The sequence below is a fragment of the Schistocerca serialis genome, chromosome 2, assembly GCF_023864345.2.
Source record: "Schistocerca serialis cubense isolate TAMUIC-IGC-003099 chromosome 2, iqSchSeri2.2, whole genome shotgun sequence".
In the NCBI taxonomy this organism is placed as follows: Eukaryota; Metazoa; Arthropoda; class Insecta; order Orthoptera; family Acrididae; genus Schistocerca; species Schistocerca serialis.
Genome location: NC_064639.1, coordinates 51970616 through 51989378, shown reverse-complemented (window position 1 = coordinate 51989378; position 18763 = coordinate 51970616). Strand labels below are relative to the sequence as shown.

The 18763-nt window shown below is 36.5% G+C and overlaps 1 protein-coding gene across 1 annotated transcript in view; it reads right to left on the bottom strand.

The window, feature by feature from the left end:
* The window catches only part of LOC126455722 (dynein axonemal heavy chain 3), a 1249696-nt gene that overhangs the window by 867121 nt on the left and 363812 nt on the right, over positions 1–18763 (bottom strand). Inside the window, exon 23 of the mRNA XM_050091491.1 lies at positions 2812–3015. Within this exon, the coding sequence (XP_049947448.1) occupies positions 2812–3015 (204 nt within the window). The remainder of the gene's footprint in view (positions 1–2811; positions 3016–18763) is intronic.

Below are 18763 nucleotides of genomic sequence, written 5' to 3'. Positions count from 1 at the left end.
GAATTCACATTAGTATTTTGCAGCCATGACTTATTGAACTGATAGTTCAGTAATTTTCACACCTGTCGCCACTGCTTTCTTTGGGAATGGAATTATTACCAAGGCTATCAGTAGCACTAATGGAATGTTGTCTATTCCCGGGGCTCTGTCAGATTCTTCACGCAGTATCGTATCTCCTATTTCATTTTCATCTATGTTCTCTTCCGTTTCCAGCCATTTATATCACACATTTTGATACTTCGAGACTCACTCATTAAAACCTGCAGGGTACTTCCCTTTGGTACAGAATCATTAAATTTGGCGAGAAGAAAAGTATCTTAGTACACATAAAGGGGAAAAAATCAGAAAACTGTAATTTACAGTTTTATCACACACACACACACACACACACACACACACACACACAAAAAAAAAAAAAAAATGGTCACTGGTTATGAGACTTAAAACTTCAACTTAAAACATTGTTGAATGTCTTGGAACCCATGGGATCAATATCTTGGTAGTATCAAATGTTGGTAACAGACAGAAAGTGTCAAGATCTTCAGTTCTCGAAGTGGATGAACTGTCTGTATACATAATGAAACCCTATGTGCACGAGTCTTACTCGCACCTGGCCAGCTTCTTCCTTACATTATTCAATGTCTTTTAAGATGATTCATTTCCTGCCATTTTTCATGCTGAAATCCCTTTGCTTACATTCACTGTTCTAATCATAGGCACTTGTTTTTGTGCATTAACCTGGTACTCCCCTCATGTAGCCCTTTCTCTAAATGATGTCAATTCTTTTATAGCTACTTTTCATCCTATAGATATACTTGTACTTATGTAATATTTTACTTATCTAAAAATTTTTACACTTTTACTTTTTAGATTGTAAGTGGCAAATCAGAGTTTTTATTGCTGTAAGTAATGTTTACACAGTGATAAATACATTTTTTGCTCCACTTTCTCCTTTCTGTGGCCCACTTGGTTTGCTATCATGTGCATGGCCTATTGGTGTGCCATTCAAATTTGTTTCTTTTAAAAAACATTTTAAATTTTTAATGACTATCCTGTTGCACTTGTTATTTCATTGTTGTTATTTATTATATGCTTCTGCAGCTAAACTTTGGAATTTTTATTAGAAATCTAAGTTACAGTGTAAAACTTTAGGAGTACTGTCAGCACGTGTTCCCGCCACTTAACTACATGCGAAACTCGGTCTACTGCTTAACCGTATATATGACTGACATCTTCTATTGTGATAGGTGGTTTTCATTATAGTATGATGGTAACTGTGGTCCTTATAGCTGCACCACTGCACCGGTCATCGCAGCTGTATAGGTGGTATTGTTTTGTAATTTAACACTTTATTTGACTTACCACTGTGTCATTTATTCTTTCTTATTGAGGTTTGTATATCAATTCATATTCATTGCCCAAGTTCGTGCCGCATTTAGCTTGATCTGGATGTCTGCTTCTTACAGCATAACAGTTTTATGACTGTCTCTCAATCCATGGTTTGTAAAAATTTCATTAGATATTTTATTACAGCCGTGCATGATGGCACCTTACCTGAACTATTATTTTCCTTTTATTCTTTTTGTAGATAATCTGGCAATGCCCTACAAAGGCAAACCACACTATTAAATCAATACTCTTGCATTTACTAAAAAATAATAAAAACTTCTCTATCATCAAAGTCACCATTAGCAAAGTTTAGTTGGTGTTCATTTCTTGTATCATGCTAGGAACCCTGCTGTTGTGCATGTCCACGATTATCATTAAATTTTGTTATTTGTTGAGAGATTGAATGTGTCACTGCTGTCCTTGTTGACAAATCTGTGCTCGGTTGTCTTCTGTCTACCTGTTCTGCTGTTTGACTCTGTTACTGTGCTGGTATTCGTACTGTGAGTCTCTATGTATACAATTTTCCCTTCAATTTTCCTTTTCCAGTTGACCAAAAATTCACCTAGTGTGGTCTTCATGTGCATTTCATTCATTACAAGAATAATGAAACATGCTGTTAACAGAAGATGATTACTTTTTATGTTAAACTTTATTATCGACTATCTAGTAAATTCAAAGTATTCATTAAAATGCTGCATGAATATCTAATTTTGGACACATCTTATTTATTCTTGTCTACCTGGAGCAATACCACCAGTAATGAGTCTCAGTGTTAATAACTACCTTGAGCCCATGGCCTGTTCAGTCCAAGGTCTCTTACTAGTTTTATTATATGCGGCAAATTAATGCATTTTATAAGGATATGAATGCAAGTTTTGAAGTTTGTTGAGTCAATGAAAATCTGTATAGACCAGTAGCCCTCTCGCCTCCCCTCCCCAAACAACTCTTCATACCACATTTTCATGCAGCTTTTGTTAGTCAAAATTCTTGTGTCAGTTTATTAGTTAAATTTGCAACATATCGGCATGTGTTTCATATATTTCCAACTATTCTGTGTATGTGTACTGTATTAATTGTGGTATGACAGTATTTATGCACTATGTGAAGGGTAGTTACTTGTTACAACAATAATTTTACACAATAAATTTACAATCCTCACTAGGGAAACTAATGGCAGCATTATAACTACCACAAATACTTTGACATTGGTGTAATATTCACTAATTCTACAATAACATACGCAAATTTCATGCAAGCAATCTGCACTGACAATAAACCAATGTTAGTTTAAACTCTAAAATTAAAAGAAAAGCTTATAATGCATTCCAACAACAGGAAAACTGAACATGTAGAATACTACAAACGAAACCACAAAATGTGAGACACATATTTACATGTTGCAATGATCACTGTTTAACTCACTCTGAGTTTGCTGTTTTGAATTGAGGCAGACACTTCTGTAGTCCAGTGAATGCAGCTGCCACATATAACAATTTGACCTGGCCAGTTTAGTACCCATGATGATCTGGGGGTAGAAGTGTATGCTAAAACAGCTTGCATAGCAATATCTTTAAGAGACTGAATCATCAATATCTGCACCTGAATTAACCATTTCTCAACCATACCCTGCAAACAATGAAGATAACTTCACATCAGTTGGATACATGGAGCACACTCCTGAATATTATGAAGCAAATTAGTTAAGGAAACTCAAATAATTAATAATTATTAGAGAAAAATACATCTTCTATCAAAGCGATGTGATACACAAAGAATCACTGATATTTACAAGAAAGTCCAAATATGAGCAGTTTTTAATCAGTTTTCATTCTGCTAAAACAGAACCTTGGGAAGTGTTGTGCTAATTATGTAACTGATAGTCCAAATGTAATAGTACAGAACAGAATAGACGTTTATTGTCTTGTAACATACAATTTTAAGTCATTGACTTAATGTACAGGAGACTTGTCAAAACAAAAAAACTGGTTTACAATTTTTCTTACAATATCATACATATAATATAATGTAACAATACCAGAGAAGGAAGGTTGCTACTCACCATATAGCAGAGATGCTGAGTCACGATAGGCACAATAGAAAGATGCACACAATTAAAGCTTTCGGCCATTAAGGCCTTTGTCAGCAGTAGACACACACACATAAACGCAACTTGCACACACATCTTCAGTCTCAGAGAGCTGAGACCACACTGCGAACAGCAGCACCAGTGCATGATGGGAGTGGCGACTGGGTGGGGGTAAGGAGGAGGCTGGGCCAGGGAGGGATAGTATGGTGGGAGTGGCGGACAGTCAAGTTTTGTAGTTTAGATGGAGGGCAAGAGAGAAGGTGCAGCGGGGGGAGGGGGTAAATAGCAGAAAGGAGAGAAATAAAAGAAATTAGAAGACTGGGTGTGCCGGTGAAATGACGGCTGTGTAGTGCTGGAATGGGAACAGGGAGGGGGCTGGATGGGTGAGGATAGTGACTAACGAAGGTTGGGGCCAGGAGGGTTACGGGAACATAGGATGTATTGCAGTGAAAGTTACCACCTGTGCAATTCAGAAAATCTGGTGTTGGTAGGAAGGATCCATATGGCACAGGCTGTGAAGCAGTCATTAAGATGAGGGATATTATGTTTGGCAGCGTGTTCAGCAACAGGGTGGTCCACTTGTTTCTTGGCCACAGTTTATCGGTGGCCATTTATACAGAAAGACAACTTGTTGGTTGTCATGCCTACATAGAATGCAGGACAGTGGTTGCAGCTTAGCTTGTAAGTCACACGATTTGTTTCACAGGTTTGATGAGATAGGTGATGTTAGTGAGCGGATTGGAGTAGGTGGTGGTAGGAGGATGTATGGGACAGGTCTTGCATCTAGGTCTGTTACAGGAGTATGAACCATGAGGTAAGGGATTGGGAGCAGGGGTTGTGTAAGGATGGACGAGTATATTGTGTAGGTTCGGTGGATGGTAGAATGCCACGGTAGGAGGGGTGGGAAGGATAGTGGGCAGGACATTTCTCATTTCAGGGCATGACGAGAGGCAGTCGAAACCCTGGCGGAGAATGTAATTCAGTTGCTCCAGTCCCGGATGGTACTGAGTTACGAGGCATGGGAGATTTGTTTTTGTACAAGGATGGGAGGATAATTACATTCAGTAAAGGCATCAGTGAGACCCTCGGTATATTTTGAGAGGGTCTGCTCGTCACTGCAGATGCAATGACCACAGGTGGCTACGCTGTACGGAAGGGGCTTCTTGGTATGGAATGGGTGGTAGCTGTAAAAATGGAGGTATTGCTGGTGGTTAGTAGGTTTGATATGGACGGAGGTAATCTGAGGTGAAGGTCGTCATCTAGGAAGGTGGCTTGTTGGGTTGAGTAGGACCAGGTGAAGCAAATGGGGGAGAAGTTGTTGAGGTTCTGGAGGACTGTGAATAAGGTAACCTCACCTTCAATCCAGATAGCAAAGAAATGGTCCATGAATAGGTTAGTATTGGATGGTGCCATGCAGTTGCCCATAGCCGTACCGTGGATTTGTTTGTAGGTAATGCCTTCAAAGGAGAAGTAATTGTGGGTGAGGATATACTTGGTTATGGAGACTAGGAAGGAATCCGTAGGGTGTCTGGAAAGGTAGTGTTCGACAGCAATAAGGCTATGGGCATTAGGAATTTTAGCGTACAGGGAGGTGGCATCAATAGTGACGAGCAGGGCACCGTGTGGTAAAGGGACAGGAACTGTGGAGAGATGGTCGAGGAATTGTTTGGTATCGTTTATGTAGGAGGATAGGTTCCGGGTAATAGGTTGAAGGTGTTGGTCTATGACAGCAGAGATTCTCTCAGTGGGGGCACAGTGACCGGCCACAATGGGGCATCCCGGGTGGTTGGGTTTATGGACTTTAGGAAGCATGTAGAAGGTGGGAGTGTGGGGAGTGGTAGGGGTAAGTAGACCAATGGACTCTGGGGAGAGGTTCTGATATGGGCCTAAGGATTTGAGTAGTGACTGGAGATCCTGCTGGATTACTGGAATGGGATCACTGTGACAGGGTTTGTAGGTGGAAGTATCTGACAGCTAACAGAGTCCTTCTGCCACGTAATCCTTGCAGTTCGAAACAACGGTGGTGGAGCCTTTGTCAGCAGGTAGGATTATAAGGTCGGAATCAGTTTTTAGATGGTGGACTGTGGTTCTTTCTGTGGGTGTAAGGTTAGTTTGCATGTTGAGGGATTTGGGGAATGATGTTGAGGCAAGGTTCAAGGTTAAGAAATTCTGGAAAGTTAACAGGGGGTGGTTTGGAGGCAGTGGGGGTGAACTAAGTTAGGTAAGGTTCAATATTGGTCTTTGGTTGAGTCTGATTCATTGGGTTGGTAAAGAAAAAGTGTTTCCACTGTAGGGACTGGGAGAAGGAAAGGTCTTTAACTAGTCCAGTATGGTTGAATTTGTGGGGCAAAAGGTGAGGCCTTTGGAAAGGAATGATATTTCTGTGGGACTAAGGCTTCTGGAGGAAAGGTTCATAACTGTGTTGCGGGTCTGTTTAGGTTCTGGGTTCTGTGTGGTGGTGGGAGGGAGTTTTGGAGGGTGGGGTAAAGGTAGTAGGTCTGCGAGACAGGGTTTGTCAGCTATGAGGGGATGTGGGGGAGGTTTGGAGATGGTTGTAGAAGTGGTGGACAGTGGTACTCCGAGGCGGGAGTAGGAAGTGAGTAGGATGGAGAGCTTTTTGAGGTGGTGCTGTGCATGTTGCTCAAGTTCCTGCAGGGCAAGGGTTTCAATTTGTGTTATGGGTTCCAGAAAGCCTTAATGGCCGAAAGCTTTAATTGTGTGAATCTTTTTATTGTACCTATCGCGACTTAGCGTCTCCGCTATATGGTAAGTAGCAACTTTCCTTCTCTGGTATTGTTACATTCCATCCTGGATTTTCCAGTGTTTGATATAATATACTGTTATTAACATGCAACAAATAATAAGTTTTCTTAAAAAGTAACAAGCTTTTAAAAATTAATAGTCCCAAGTACTTGCTCTCTCCTGCTCAAATATTCAGGTTGTCCTTCACCAATTTTTCTACCGAATAGCAACATTTCTGTACTAGTTTCTCATATAAGGTTTTATTTCAGTATTTTAAAGCTACATGAAGCAGTTGTCTTCCTTTCACTTTGTCATGAATTTTCACACCCATATACTGTGGAGTTAGAGCATAAAGTTTTAGACAATGGGTGGGCAGCACTAAATTATTTTGATTTCTAGTGCTGTAGTCATGCAGAAAATGATTTGCTACTATTGAATCACATTTACTATGTACAAAGAAAATCAGCTCATAGGTGTATAATGAGGGAGCACTTAATTTACTTATATTTTTTCAGGAGTGGGTGAATCATTTTCTTTTCCCTACATTGTACATATTTCTGTTGATTATTTTCTGAAATTTTAATGTTTGACACATATGTTTTGAGTAACCCCAAAATACAGTTACTGATTTGAAGTGGCTGTGGTACACTATTATTCTTATGTCCATACTGGTAGCATTGTATAATATCCTCATTGCAAACGCTAGGCTATTTAATTTATTTCTAAAGTACTGTATATGTGAGCTGCATGATAGATTTTTATCTAGTTGCATTCCTAGGAATTTCACACAGCTAGCTTCCTGCAAATCCTGATTGATTTGAATATCGCTTAATTTTGCTTGTTTTGTTATAAACTGCATTAACTGAGCTTTTCCACGTTCAATTTTAAGCTGTTTAAATCAAACCAGGTATCTAATTTTTCTAAAGTATTTAATACAGTTTCAGGAATTTGGTCAGTACTGATACTTTCAATGAGTACAGATGTGCCACCTGCAAATAAAACTGAGTGACACTCAATATTAAGTGGTAGATCATTTATGTAAAACAAACAGAATTGGGCCTAAGGCAGAACCTTGTGGTACTCCTTGTAAAATGGTTTTCCATTTTGAAGTATAAGTTCCTGTCTCTAACAATATAACCACTCTCTCTCTCTTCGGTTGGTTCAGTATGACTTAAACCATTGTAATACAATGCCCCCAATCCCATATTTTTCCAGTTTGTAGAGTACCAAGAAGTGGTTCTCATTACCGAAGGCCTCTTATAAGTCACAAAAAATTCCTGTGGCATGCAATGAGTTGTGTAGAGAGGAACTGATGTTACCTACAAAAAGGTTTATAGTAGATGCTGTGGTTTCATCATTTTCAAATCCATACTGATTTTTTGAGATTATTTGAAATTTCTCTATGAAATTTTGAATTTATATTGTGACTAGCTCTTCACATAAAAGAGATATTGGGCAACAGCTTCTCATATGTTGTTTATGCCTTTTTTTAATAGTGGCTTAACCACTGTGTATTTAAGTCTGTCTGGAAAATAACCTTCTTGATGGGACTGATTAACTAGTCCCATTCTGCTGATGGTTTACTTTTTAGTGATAGTATCACATTTTGAATATCTTATACAACAGTTTTGCTGAATGTTCTGAAAAGTTCACCTTTGAATTGCTCAGTGCTAAAGAAATTTACATTATTTCAGTAATTTTCCATGTTGCTGCTTGATTTATTTATCTTTATGAAGAATTTATTAAATAATTCTAAAATTTGAGCAGCACTTACAATTACCTGTGTGTGTACGTGGACAGGGAAAAAAAATTCCCGGATTTTCCCCGGATCTCCCGGTTAAAAATACATTTTCTCCCAGGTGAAAATACACTCTTACTCTGTTAAGTGACAGTATACCCTTGGAACAGCAAAACTTATCCTTCGAATGAATATGGTTTTACACAACAGCATAGAATTTGCCGGCACTTTAGAAAATGAAACTCAGGGAGGAAAAAACATGTTTTGGAAAAATCTTTGATGTGCAGCAACATGTATGCTGCATATTTTCGTATTACGAAAGTATAAATTCGACTTCCACCAACAGGAAACATTAATGGTTTAAATTAATATACATAGTGTTGCTACAAGATAAGCAAAGCTTTTGCATATAATATTTGTCTTGAAGATTAATAAGCTACAAGAAAAGCTAAGCTTTCACATATAATGTTGATCTGTTTAGCGCATGTTACACTTTAAGATACATCACACAAAAACGCCAGTAAAATTTTTAATACCAACGTAAATCTCTGATCTTACAGGCTCGAAATTCTTCTAAATGGCTCGTCATCAAAGAGTTCATTTTTAAAAGAGAGTAAACACTCTGCAATTTAAGAAATTCATCGTACATTCTTGCACATAGTTCATCTTGAGTAAAAGGAAATTTACTTTGAAAATATCGCTTTTCAAACAACAATTCACAATATTTTCCCGCGACCTGTTAGAAATAGATTCATTTCAGCAGTTGCCAGAGAGCACCAGATAAGAGGCCTCACCGCACATGCACAGGAAGCCCGTACGGTATGTTCGTACATGTAAAACATTAAAAGATCTTTCATACATTATGTCATAAAAGAAACAACACATAAGAGGGCACTCCAAGAGTGTTGGAATTTCGTGAACCATACTAAAATGTATAGTTCACCATACAGTGCACATTTGTATGTCCAGATTCCCAATGACGGAGGCCTCGACCTGATATGAAACTTTTCAGTTTCGTTTTTGGGACATAAATTTTCTTGGAGTACCAGTGCTGTATTGTCTCATGTTTGGTTCTTAATTATGGCATAATGCCATACGTGCTAGAAGATGAAAGTGTTCACTTGAAATGCAGCGAACAGTTGAAACTAACCAATAGTGCGGAATTAAACACTTCGTTTCAAATAAATTGACTGCCTCAGCGAGAAAGCTTAATGAAAGCCAAATTTCTTTGTTGTTGTTGTTGTGGTCTTCAGTCTTGAGACTGGTTTGATGCAGCTCTCCATGCTACTCTATCCTGTGCAAGGTTCTTCATCTCCCAGTACCTACTGCAACCTACATCCTTCTGAATCTGCTTAGTATATTCATCTCTTGGCCTCCCTCTACGATTTTTACGATTTCTGCTAAAGAACAGTTACCTTATCAAAGTTCGTCAAATGTTTTGCTACATGAAAAATAGAAATGTCGTTGTCTAATACTGAAAAAGCTGTTAATACAAATAGTACCCAAGACTGGTGTGGTTTCTTGATCTGATTACATTTATTTCTTTAGTAAACCGAAAAAAATAACTTTATTGTTCTGCAAGGCGATTAATGCTTAACTGTCAGAAAGGTGGAAATAAAATAAAATCTGAAACTAGTAACATATTTTAGGCTTCCGTAGTTATGTGAATGTATTTTAATTCACTTGTTTGCTCCCAGCCATAGAAATCTAGTAGTTCATTTTGTAGCGCACATCTTTTTTGCAGAGTCTGATAAATAAAACATATATCTTCGAGGAACTGTAAGCCACAAAAAGAAACCTCTCAATACTGGATAGGATTATTTGTAACCAGGAGAACAAGAACTCTTCAGAAAATCTGGACTCTTTATTGCCTATTAGCTAGTAACTTCCTCTTCTGTGTGAGATAAAATTAAATATAGGATACCTAAAATCAGTAAAGACAAGAGACAGGCAAAACAGTGCACATTTCTTCAATCCTTAGGTCCTAGCGATTTTTCTCTCTAATCTTGCTACAGCTTTAGTTGGCGTGCTTTCCTTTCTGCGAAAAACAGTTACCTTATCAAAGTTCGTCAAACGTTTTGCTACATGAAAACTAGAAATGTCGTTGTCTAATACTGAAAAAGCTGTTAATACAAATAGTACCCAAACTGGTGTGGTTTCTTGATCTGATTATATTAATTTTATCACTGTGTGCTGGATAAAACTAAACAGATCTTTCTAATATTGCAGCAATTGTAACACACCAAATAAGCGAGACTGTTTTGGCAATAATGATCATTTTTATAATACAACAGAATATAATTCAAGAAGTACCAATATAAAATACCTATTTGGCCTGCTACAAGCAAACAGCTTTACGTTAGGAAATAGTTTCACATTTCATTCATATGCTCCAGTTTCTCATGCACGAGACAGAAAAGTAGCAGAATGAAATTTTTGTATAAATTTGGAATTGTCATATTCTCCCATAATTTGTGTGATGCCCCCGTTTCTTCTCCTTCCTCTTTCTAACAAACAGTCTTGTCATCACTAATTCTGTAACTATTTCTTCCACTGTCAAAACTTATTCTCCGGTTAACTTTACTAACGCTGCCTCAATCACCGGTTTAGTTATGCAGTTCTCCGGTTAGGCGTTATTACATGTTCATACGGTACGTTTTCCACGCTACTCCCAGAATGGAATTCAAGCGGCTGCTAGCCGAGGACTACAACTGGTCCTGTCTAATGTAGCGATCTGGCCAAAAAATTTCTGTCAAAATTTCACTTGCTTGAGAACACCGAGAATCTTTATTACCTGTTATTCCTGTTAGTCGTTTATTTCCACTCTGGTAGTCTGAATCTACGGATTTCGCTAGTAATTATAACAACGCTAAACATTCGCAAAGCGAATCAACCACATAAACAAGCAGCAGTTGGCATTCACCGGTTCGACTTTATTCCACTACTCAGCTCGTATAGCTCCGTCTCATTTTGTCTGCAGGAAAGTTTATTTCTAGATGTGACGAGGATTCCGCTGCAGAGGCATCATGTACACTATGCACGCATTCAAAAATCAACTTATAATTCATTCAGAAATCAACTTAGAATGTGTTCAAAAACCAGCAGGGGTGTGTTTCAAAATCATATGATTAATTTCTACTACCTAGCAAAAGAATTCATCTTGTCTGCATGCCAAAGTAAGATATAAAGAATGCAAATATCAGTACAGAATGGGTATTAAAAAAGCTAAATTAGAATATAATTGCAAACTGGTTGCACAAGCTATTAATAAACAAAAAGAAATGTGGAAAATCATTAATGAGAATCTAGCATTGAGTAGCAAAGAATTTGTATCTAGATCCAAAATTAGTGCTGACAGTTTTAATAATTATTTTGTAAAGAGTGTAAATAGTGTAGTTACTAAGATACCTGGTAGTAAACATGAACCCTAGCTACTATTTGGATGTTGCCTATAAAAACCAAAATGCTATGGAAAATGTGTTTTATTTTGAATACATTTGTGTAGAAGATGTACACTGTTATTCTTTCTCTTAGCAAAAGTGATTCACAGGATATTTACAATATCAGCTCTAAAATATTGAAACATAGTAGCCATAATATAGCAGATGTTCTCTGTCACAACATAAACTACTGCTTTGATGAAAGTTGTTTCCTTGAATAATTAAAAGTAGCTAAAGTAATCCCAGTCCACAAAAAAGGTGACAATAATTTGCCTAGCAATTATAGGCCAGTTTCTCTTGTACCACTTTCATCCAAGGTCATTGAGAAACTAATTAGTATTCAAATAATCACTTTTCTAGATTCTCATCAATTACTTTCAAATAGCCAGTTTGGGTTTAGGAAAAATCTATCAACATGTGATGCTGTTATGAGCTACATATGTAACTGTCTTGAAGCAAAAGAAGAAAAATTTATTGTAAGTACAAAGTTTTTTGATTTATCAAAAGCACCTGACAGTGTGTGCCTCAACACTCTGCTGCTGAAATTAAAAACTGTAGGTTTCTCAGTCTTTGCTGTTAAAATTATTCAGTCATACATATCCTGGCGGGATCAAATGATATAGCTAGGAACGAAAAAAGCGATCTCTTAATCTCGCTAAAAAGAAAACTGTATGAGCTGAGAGGAACAAATGTTATTGTTTTTTCAGTGCCACACCGTTACGACTTGATAGAATGGTCCTGTGTAAATAAAGAAATTGAAACTGCAAATAAAGAGATGCAAAATATTTGCAAGCGGTTTGAAAATGTAACATTTGTGAACATCAGCAATTTAGGGAAAAGATTTCACACAACACATGGTTCCCATCTAAATGTACTGGGAAAAAACGTAATAGTAACCAAAATTTTAGAACTTGTAAATAAAATCTCAAATGTGCAGTGTGATGATAGAAAAGTCATACCTCTCATGGACAGGAAGTGTGTGTATCCTGTAGAATCCAATGTGAAATCTGCTATCAGTGAAGCTACACCTCTCCAAGACAAATGTGAAATTTTATTAATGCAAGTGAACACTCCAAATGTTAATAATTCACAGAAAGGCACAGCAGTTATGGAACAACAAACACCAGAAATAAGTGAAACAGCAGCAGCACCATCATTATCAGCAGAAGCAGCAGCAGTAACAGAACCAACAACGACTGGAGCAGCAACACAGCAATGCTTAAGGAGGAGCCAAAGGAAAAATACATCTGTGTCATTCAGTGATAATTTTTTATGGTTTCAAGCCAAGAAGAAAATAAAAATGTGAAAAACCAGCCTGCTAACTCACAGATAAGTCACAACAACATCCTATTTTTAAACATTCAGGGTCTTGAAAATAAAATTGAAATTTTGGATGAGTCATTGCCACAGAATAAGTATTCTTTCTTATGTATATCAGAACATTGGCTTAAACCAGAACAAATACAATATTATGTACCAGAAGGTTATAAATATGGAAACAGTTTTTGCAGATCTCAGTACCGTAATGGTGGTACTGTTATCAATGTTTCAAATGAAATAGAGTGTAGAGAACTAGATCTTAGTTGGGCATGTGTAGAGAAACACTTTGAAATTACCGGGATCATATGTGATATAATGAAACTTATCATAGTATGTATCTACCATTCCCCTGACTCAGATGATAAAACTTTTTTAGATAATTTAGACAGTGTACTCTGCTACATAACGAAATGGAAAAAGTATGTAACTGTAATTGGGGGAGACTTTAATTCAAGCTTTGATGTAACATGTAACAAACCCAGTGTAAATAAGTTACTGAATATGCTGAGGCAGCACAACTTCCATCATGTAAATTCAGAACCAACAAGACTACAAGCGTGCTTGGATAATGCTTTTGTCAACTGTGCTCGTGATATGTACTCCACCAAGGTAAAGGAGTTTGTTTTCTCAGACCACTCCATGTTAACAGTAAAGTTAAGACATTTTATAAAAGGAGATGAGAGCAAGGCAGGACAAAAGTTAACAAAATCTAATACCTTAATATTAACAAAACACAATCTCATAAAACTAACACACCAGTTGAGCATAACAAACTGGGACAAATTATTTCAAAACTGTGATTCCAGTGCCCAAACAGTTTATGAAACATTCCACAATTACTTAACAGGTATTTTAAAAGCCCATCTTGTTCAAAAGAAATACCATAAAACAAGAAAAGGTAAATTTTGGTACACCAAAGAACTGGAGAATCTAAAAAATAAGCTACTGCTGTTGAAGCGCCTTGCCAAAGTAAACAATTCTAATGAAATTAAGGATCTCGAAAAAATCACTAAGAAACTGTATAAGAAAGAGTTGCAATTAGCGAAACTAAGATACAACACAAATTTCATAAAAAATAGTAAAAACCAATGCAAAACAGCCTGGTCAGTAATTAATACTGTTAAAGGTGAAGTCAGAAACTTCGACAAGACAGTCCCAATACCAGCAGATACATTCAATAAATATTTTGTAAGCAGTGCTGATGATATCAAAAAGCTGATCAGTAAACCCAATGTAACATGTATAGATTATCTGAAGAGAGCAAACCTATATCATAATAGGGCCGGATCATCATTGAAACACTTCAGAGAGGTATGCCAACATGAAGTTCTTAAAATAGTCAAAGAAATGAAAAATTCATACAGTACAGATATTTTTAATATGTCAAACAATCTATTGAAAGAAATCATACATTACATTGCAGCACCATTAACATATTCTATAAACCTGTGTCTCATAGAAGGGTTTTTTCCTGATCCTCTCAAACTATCCAAGGTAACTCCAGTCTTTAAGAAGGGTGTCAAATCAGATCCTGCAAACTACAGACCAATTTCACTAATTCCAGTACTAGGAAAAGTCTTTGAAGGCATAATATATAAGCAGATGTATGAGTACCTAGAACTAAATGGTATGTTAAGTGCATCACAGTTTGGTTACAGAAAAGGAAGGTCAGCTATACATGCCATAGAGCTCTTAGTCAGAGACATTCTAGCGGCATTTGAGGACCATGCGCACGCACAGGTAACCTTATGTGATCTGAGCAAAGCTTTTGACTGTGTTGACCACTCACTTCTGCTCTCTAAACTTGAGTACTATGGAATATGTGATAAAAGTTTAAAACTCATCAAATCATACCTCAATAAAAGGAACCAGGTGGTGAGTTCAGGAAGTCATCTGTAAAACATACTCGAGGTTCAACATGGAGTGCCACAGGGATCTAAATTGGGACCACTTCTTTTCCTTGTACACATAAATGACTTACCAGGAAATATAGATGTAAAGACATATATGTATGCAGATGACACAACTTTTCTATCTGTAAACCATGTACTTGATAACCTTGTAAGTGATATGAAATTGGCAAAAGAAAATGCAACATCATGGTTTAATGCCAATGGTCTGCTATTAAATGAGGAAAAGACCCAGAATATGTGGTTCAGTCTATCAAAGACTACAAAAATAGAAAAACAAAAGGCAAAGTTTTTAGGTATTGTACTTGACAACAGTCTAACATGGAACTCTCATGTTGATCACATAGTGGTTAGGTTGTCAAGAGTTATATATTTGTTGAAGAGACTGATGTGTTGTGTGACATTTGAGTACGTAAGGACAGCGTACTTTGCCTTTTTTCAATCTGTTTTAAGGTATGGGTTAATACTCTGGGGAAACAGCAGGAAAATAAATGAAATTATGGTGATCCAGAAGAAAGCAATCAGAGTAATGGCTAAGGTAGATAATAGAACACATTGTAAACCATTGTTCACTAAATATAGAATTTTAACAGTAATTAATTTATATATTCTTGACAGTGTTAACTACATACTTGCTGAACTACCTAATTTAAGTGTAACAAATGAAAGACATGGCTACTATACAAGAACGTGTACTTCTCTGCTGTTGCCACAAAATAGATTAGCTAAAACTAACAATAGTCATAAGTATATGGCAATTAAAATATATAACAAATTGTCTAAAAATGGGTCAATCAAGCCTGACAAATTATTTAAAGACAATGTTCATAACTTCTTGTTAACCAATCCATTCTATTCATTAGAAGAATTTTTAGAAATGCCTAATATCAACTTAAATGTGTAAAAATTTTTTTTGTAAAATTAATAGGTTAAGTGAACTGACGAAGTCTATTGCATGTAACAATGCTGAATGACTAATAAAGAATCTGAATCTGAATCTAATAGATCTCAAACTGTTTACTTCAATAACCAATATTCTAGTTTCTTACTCTTGAACCATGGTGTTCCTCAAGGGTCAACCTTGGGCCCTTTCTTGTTCATATTATATATGAATGACCTACCCAGCAATGTAATAGATGATACTACAAACTGTTACTTGTATGCAGATGATATCAGTGTAAGTGTTACAGCGCCTACAAACAATAACATAAGTAACTCTACCTCACTCAAGGTAGATACACTTTCTGACTGGTGCAATGCCAATAGCCTGCTATGAACATAAATAAAACACAGGAATTAAACATTTCTTATAACAATAGAATCACCTTAGAGACAGTTCCTGTAAAGTTTCTTGGCATTGTTTTGCAAAATAATTTAGGCTGGCAGGCACATATGAATTATTTAACACCAAAAATTCTAAATGAATATTTATGCTCAGAAAATTACAAGGAACAGTAGATGAGAAAATTTTGCTTTCTGTCTATTATAGTTATATTCACTCTCATTAGACGTATGGGACAATCTTGTGGGGAAATAATTGCTACTCAAAATTCTTATTCACAGCCCAGAAAAAAGCTGTCAGACTGATATGTAAAGTACCACGTAGAACTTGCTGTAGAGAATTATTTATTAAACTTAGTATTATGACCTTTCAATGTATATATATATTTCAATGTCTCTTGTACATTAAAAAGAACTTGTCTAGTTTTGATCTGAATTCTGATGTACATAGTTATAACACACGACACTGTAATGATGTAAAAAAAGACTACTGCTCATACACCAAATCTCTAAACAGCTTCATACATCTGTAAAGCTATTTAATAAACTACCAGTGTCAGTTAAGAGTCTGGAGCTGAAAAAAATTTAAGATATTTGTAAGAACTTTATTAATTAAAAATTGTTTTTATACAATGACAGATTTCTGTGAGCATAATTTCTAACACAGATTAATTATTTGTGTATTTAGTATCATTGTTGTTTGTACATTTATTGACATTGCTTATACAAGCTTTACATCCCTGTAAATGTTTTGTTTTTGGGCAATAAAAATCAATCAATCAATCAATCGATAGACTGACGTGCGCTGGACGCTAGGTGCTTTGTGATACAAGGTTCTTTTCCTCAAGAATATGGATTTGCCCCCTCCCCTGAAATTTCTGCCCGGTTCAGATACCCAGGTTTGCCCCCACCCCCCACTAGATCTGGGCCTGCTGTGCATGCATGAATCTGGCAGCTTGGGTGCGCCAGTAAAATTTTGCCGGGTACCCCATGTGGCTGGTTGCTGCTACTGCTGCTTACACAGCCAACAGCCACATTTCTGTAGCCAGAAGCGGGAGAAGGTACTACTCATATTGGGACTCAACTGCGCATGTGCATGAGCTTGCTTGTAAATGACTAAATGAGTCAAGTGTAAACAGTTGTAGTGCCACGCTCATCGGAGGCAATTTGTTGTTATGAAGCACTGCATAGTCTTCCGAAAGCCTTTGACACATTTTGCTGTTGGCAGACACTTTTACCAGCACTGTTATTTTGTATGGCATATTTCCTTTGAAACTTTAGTTTTGTTTTTGTTTTTTCTCTTGTTCATGTTTTAACGCTACAGTATTATTCTGCAGTAGCGGGATACAGTAATATCCTTTGTTATAGTATTGGTTCTTACCAGCCAAAACTACAAAAATTTACCCGAAAACTAAAACAACGAAAAATTCCCAGAATTCTAAAAAATTTCCGGGTTTTCCCCAGTTTTCTTCTGGATCTCCCAGTTGTCCCGTGTCATATACACCCTGAATTAAATAAGAAATCAATTTCATAATCTGTACAAAACAAAAATTGTAATTACTAAAGGAAAGAATCTCCTCTATGAAACTAAGCACTGATAATTTCCTTCTCATTCATTCTGGTACATCTCTGAACTGGAGCCCTGGACAGTTTACAGAATTAAGTTACGGTGTACTAGCTTTCTGCAACTCTTTGGTATCTGCTTCTATGAGAAACTTCTAATGCAAAAAGTGATCACTTGAGTTATCTTCTATATACCTGTGTCTGTTGTCCATCACAGAAAACATATATATTTTAGATGAACTATCTTCACTGGACACAGGTTTATGAATTTATTATCTACACAACACTTTATAAACAGTTCATCATGTTGACATGACATATTTTATGCAGTGCTGGCACAACAAATGCATCTGATTCAATGATCACCAATGTGACTCTTGACTAGTTAGAATATATCTCCACAGGATTACAAACACTTAAAATCTAGGATAATATACATGATTACCAGTGCACTGAAAATTGTGGGAGCTGAACGAGTGTTTAAGATTTATGTTTTGCATATTAACTTTGAACTATACACATTAATTTTACAGGACTAGGGCACATCCAGTATGCAATGAATCTTGATTATTTATACCATACACATTATGCTGTTGCCAACTGATATGATAGCAGTGACTGTGAATACTGTAGCTGTGAAAGAAAGTGAATATTCTTGTGCAGGCTTCTATAGATGCAAATACTAGTTTAATTTCTCAGGAATCTGACAGGTGTTCATTATATGAGTTTTTTCTTTCTCCCCTTTCACATATTGTGAGAATACATGCGGAAAGTAGCAATAGTGATCTTGGGGGGGCCTGGATGTCACGAGGGTACAAAAAAATGGAAATTTAAAAATTAATTAAATAAAATACTGTTATTATTCATGATTCTAAAAATATATACATTATGTATACTACTTCATTATTTTCATGTTTAAATGCTATTTTAAAGAAAATGTAATGACTGATTTTTAAATGTCTAATTGTCACACTACCGTCCAACAAAAAGTGGCCACTGACTGTGATTTATTTCTACTATTGTGTGTTTAAATAAAGTGTCTGTTGCTTTGTCACTACTTGGAAATCTTGTCTCCCATTATGGACTCTCATAATCCTTGCACAAATGGATGAAAACTGACTGAGCAAAAAGATCTTAGGTTAAAATTGTAGGTGTGAGGTCCACCAGTTATGCAAAACACCATTTCTTCTCATAACGCAAACATGTTTCAGCACCACTGTGCCATCATCAGTGGGTTTCCGTCTTATTATTCTGTAACGTGAACATTTTTTTATTAAATGATTACAAAATTATG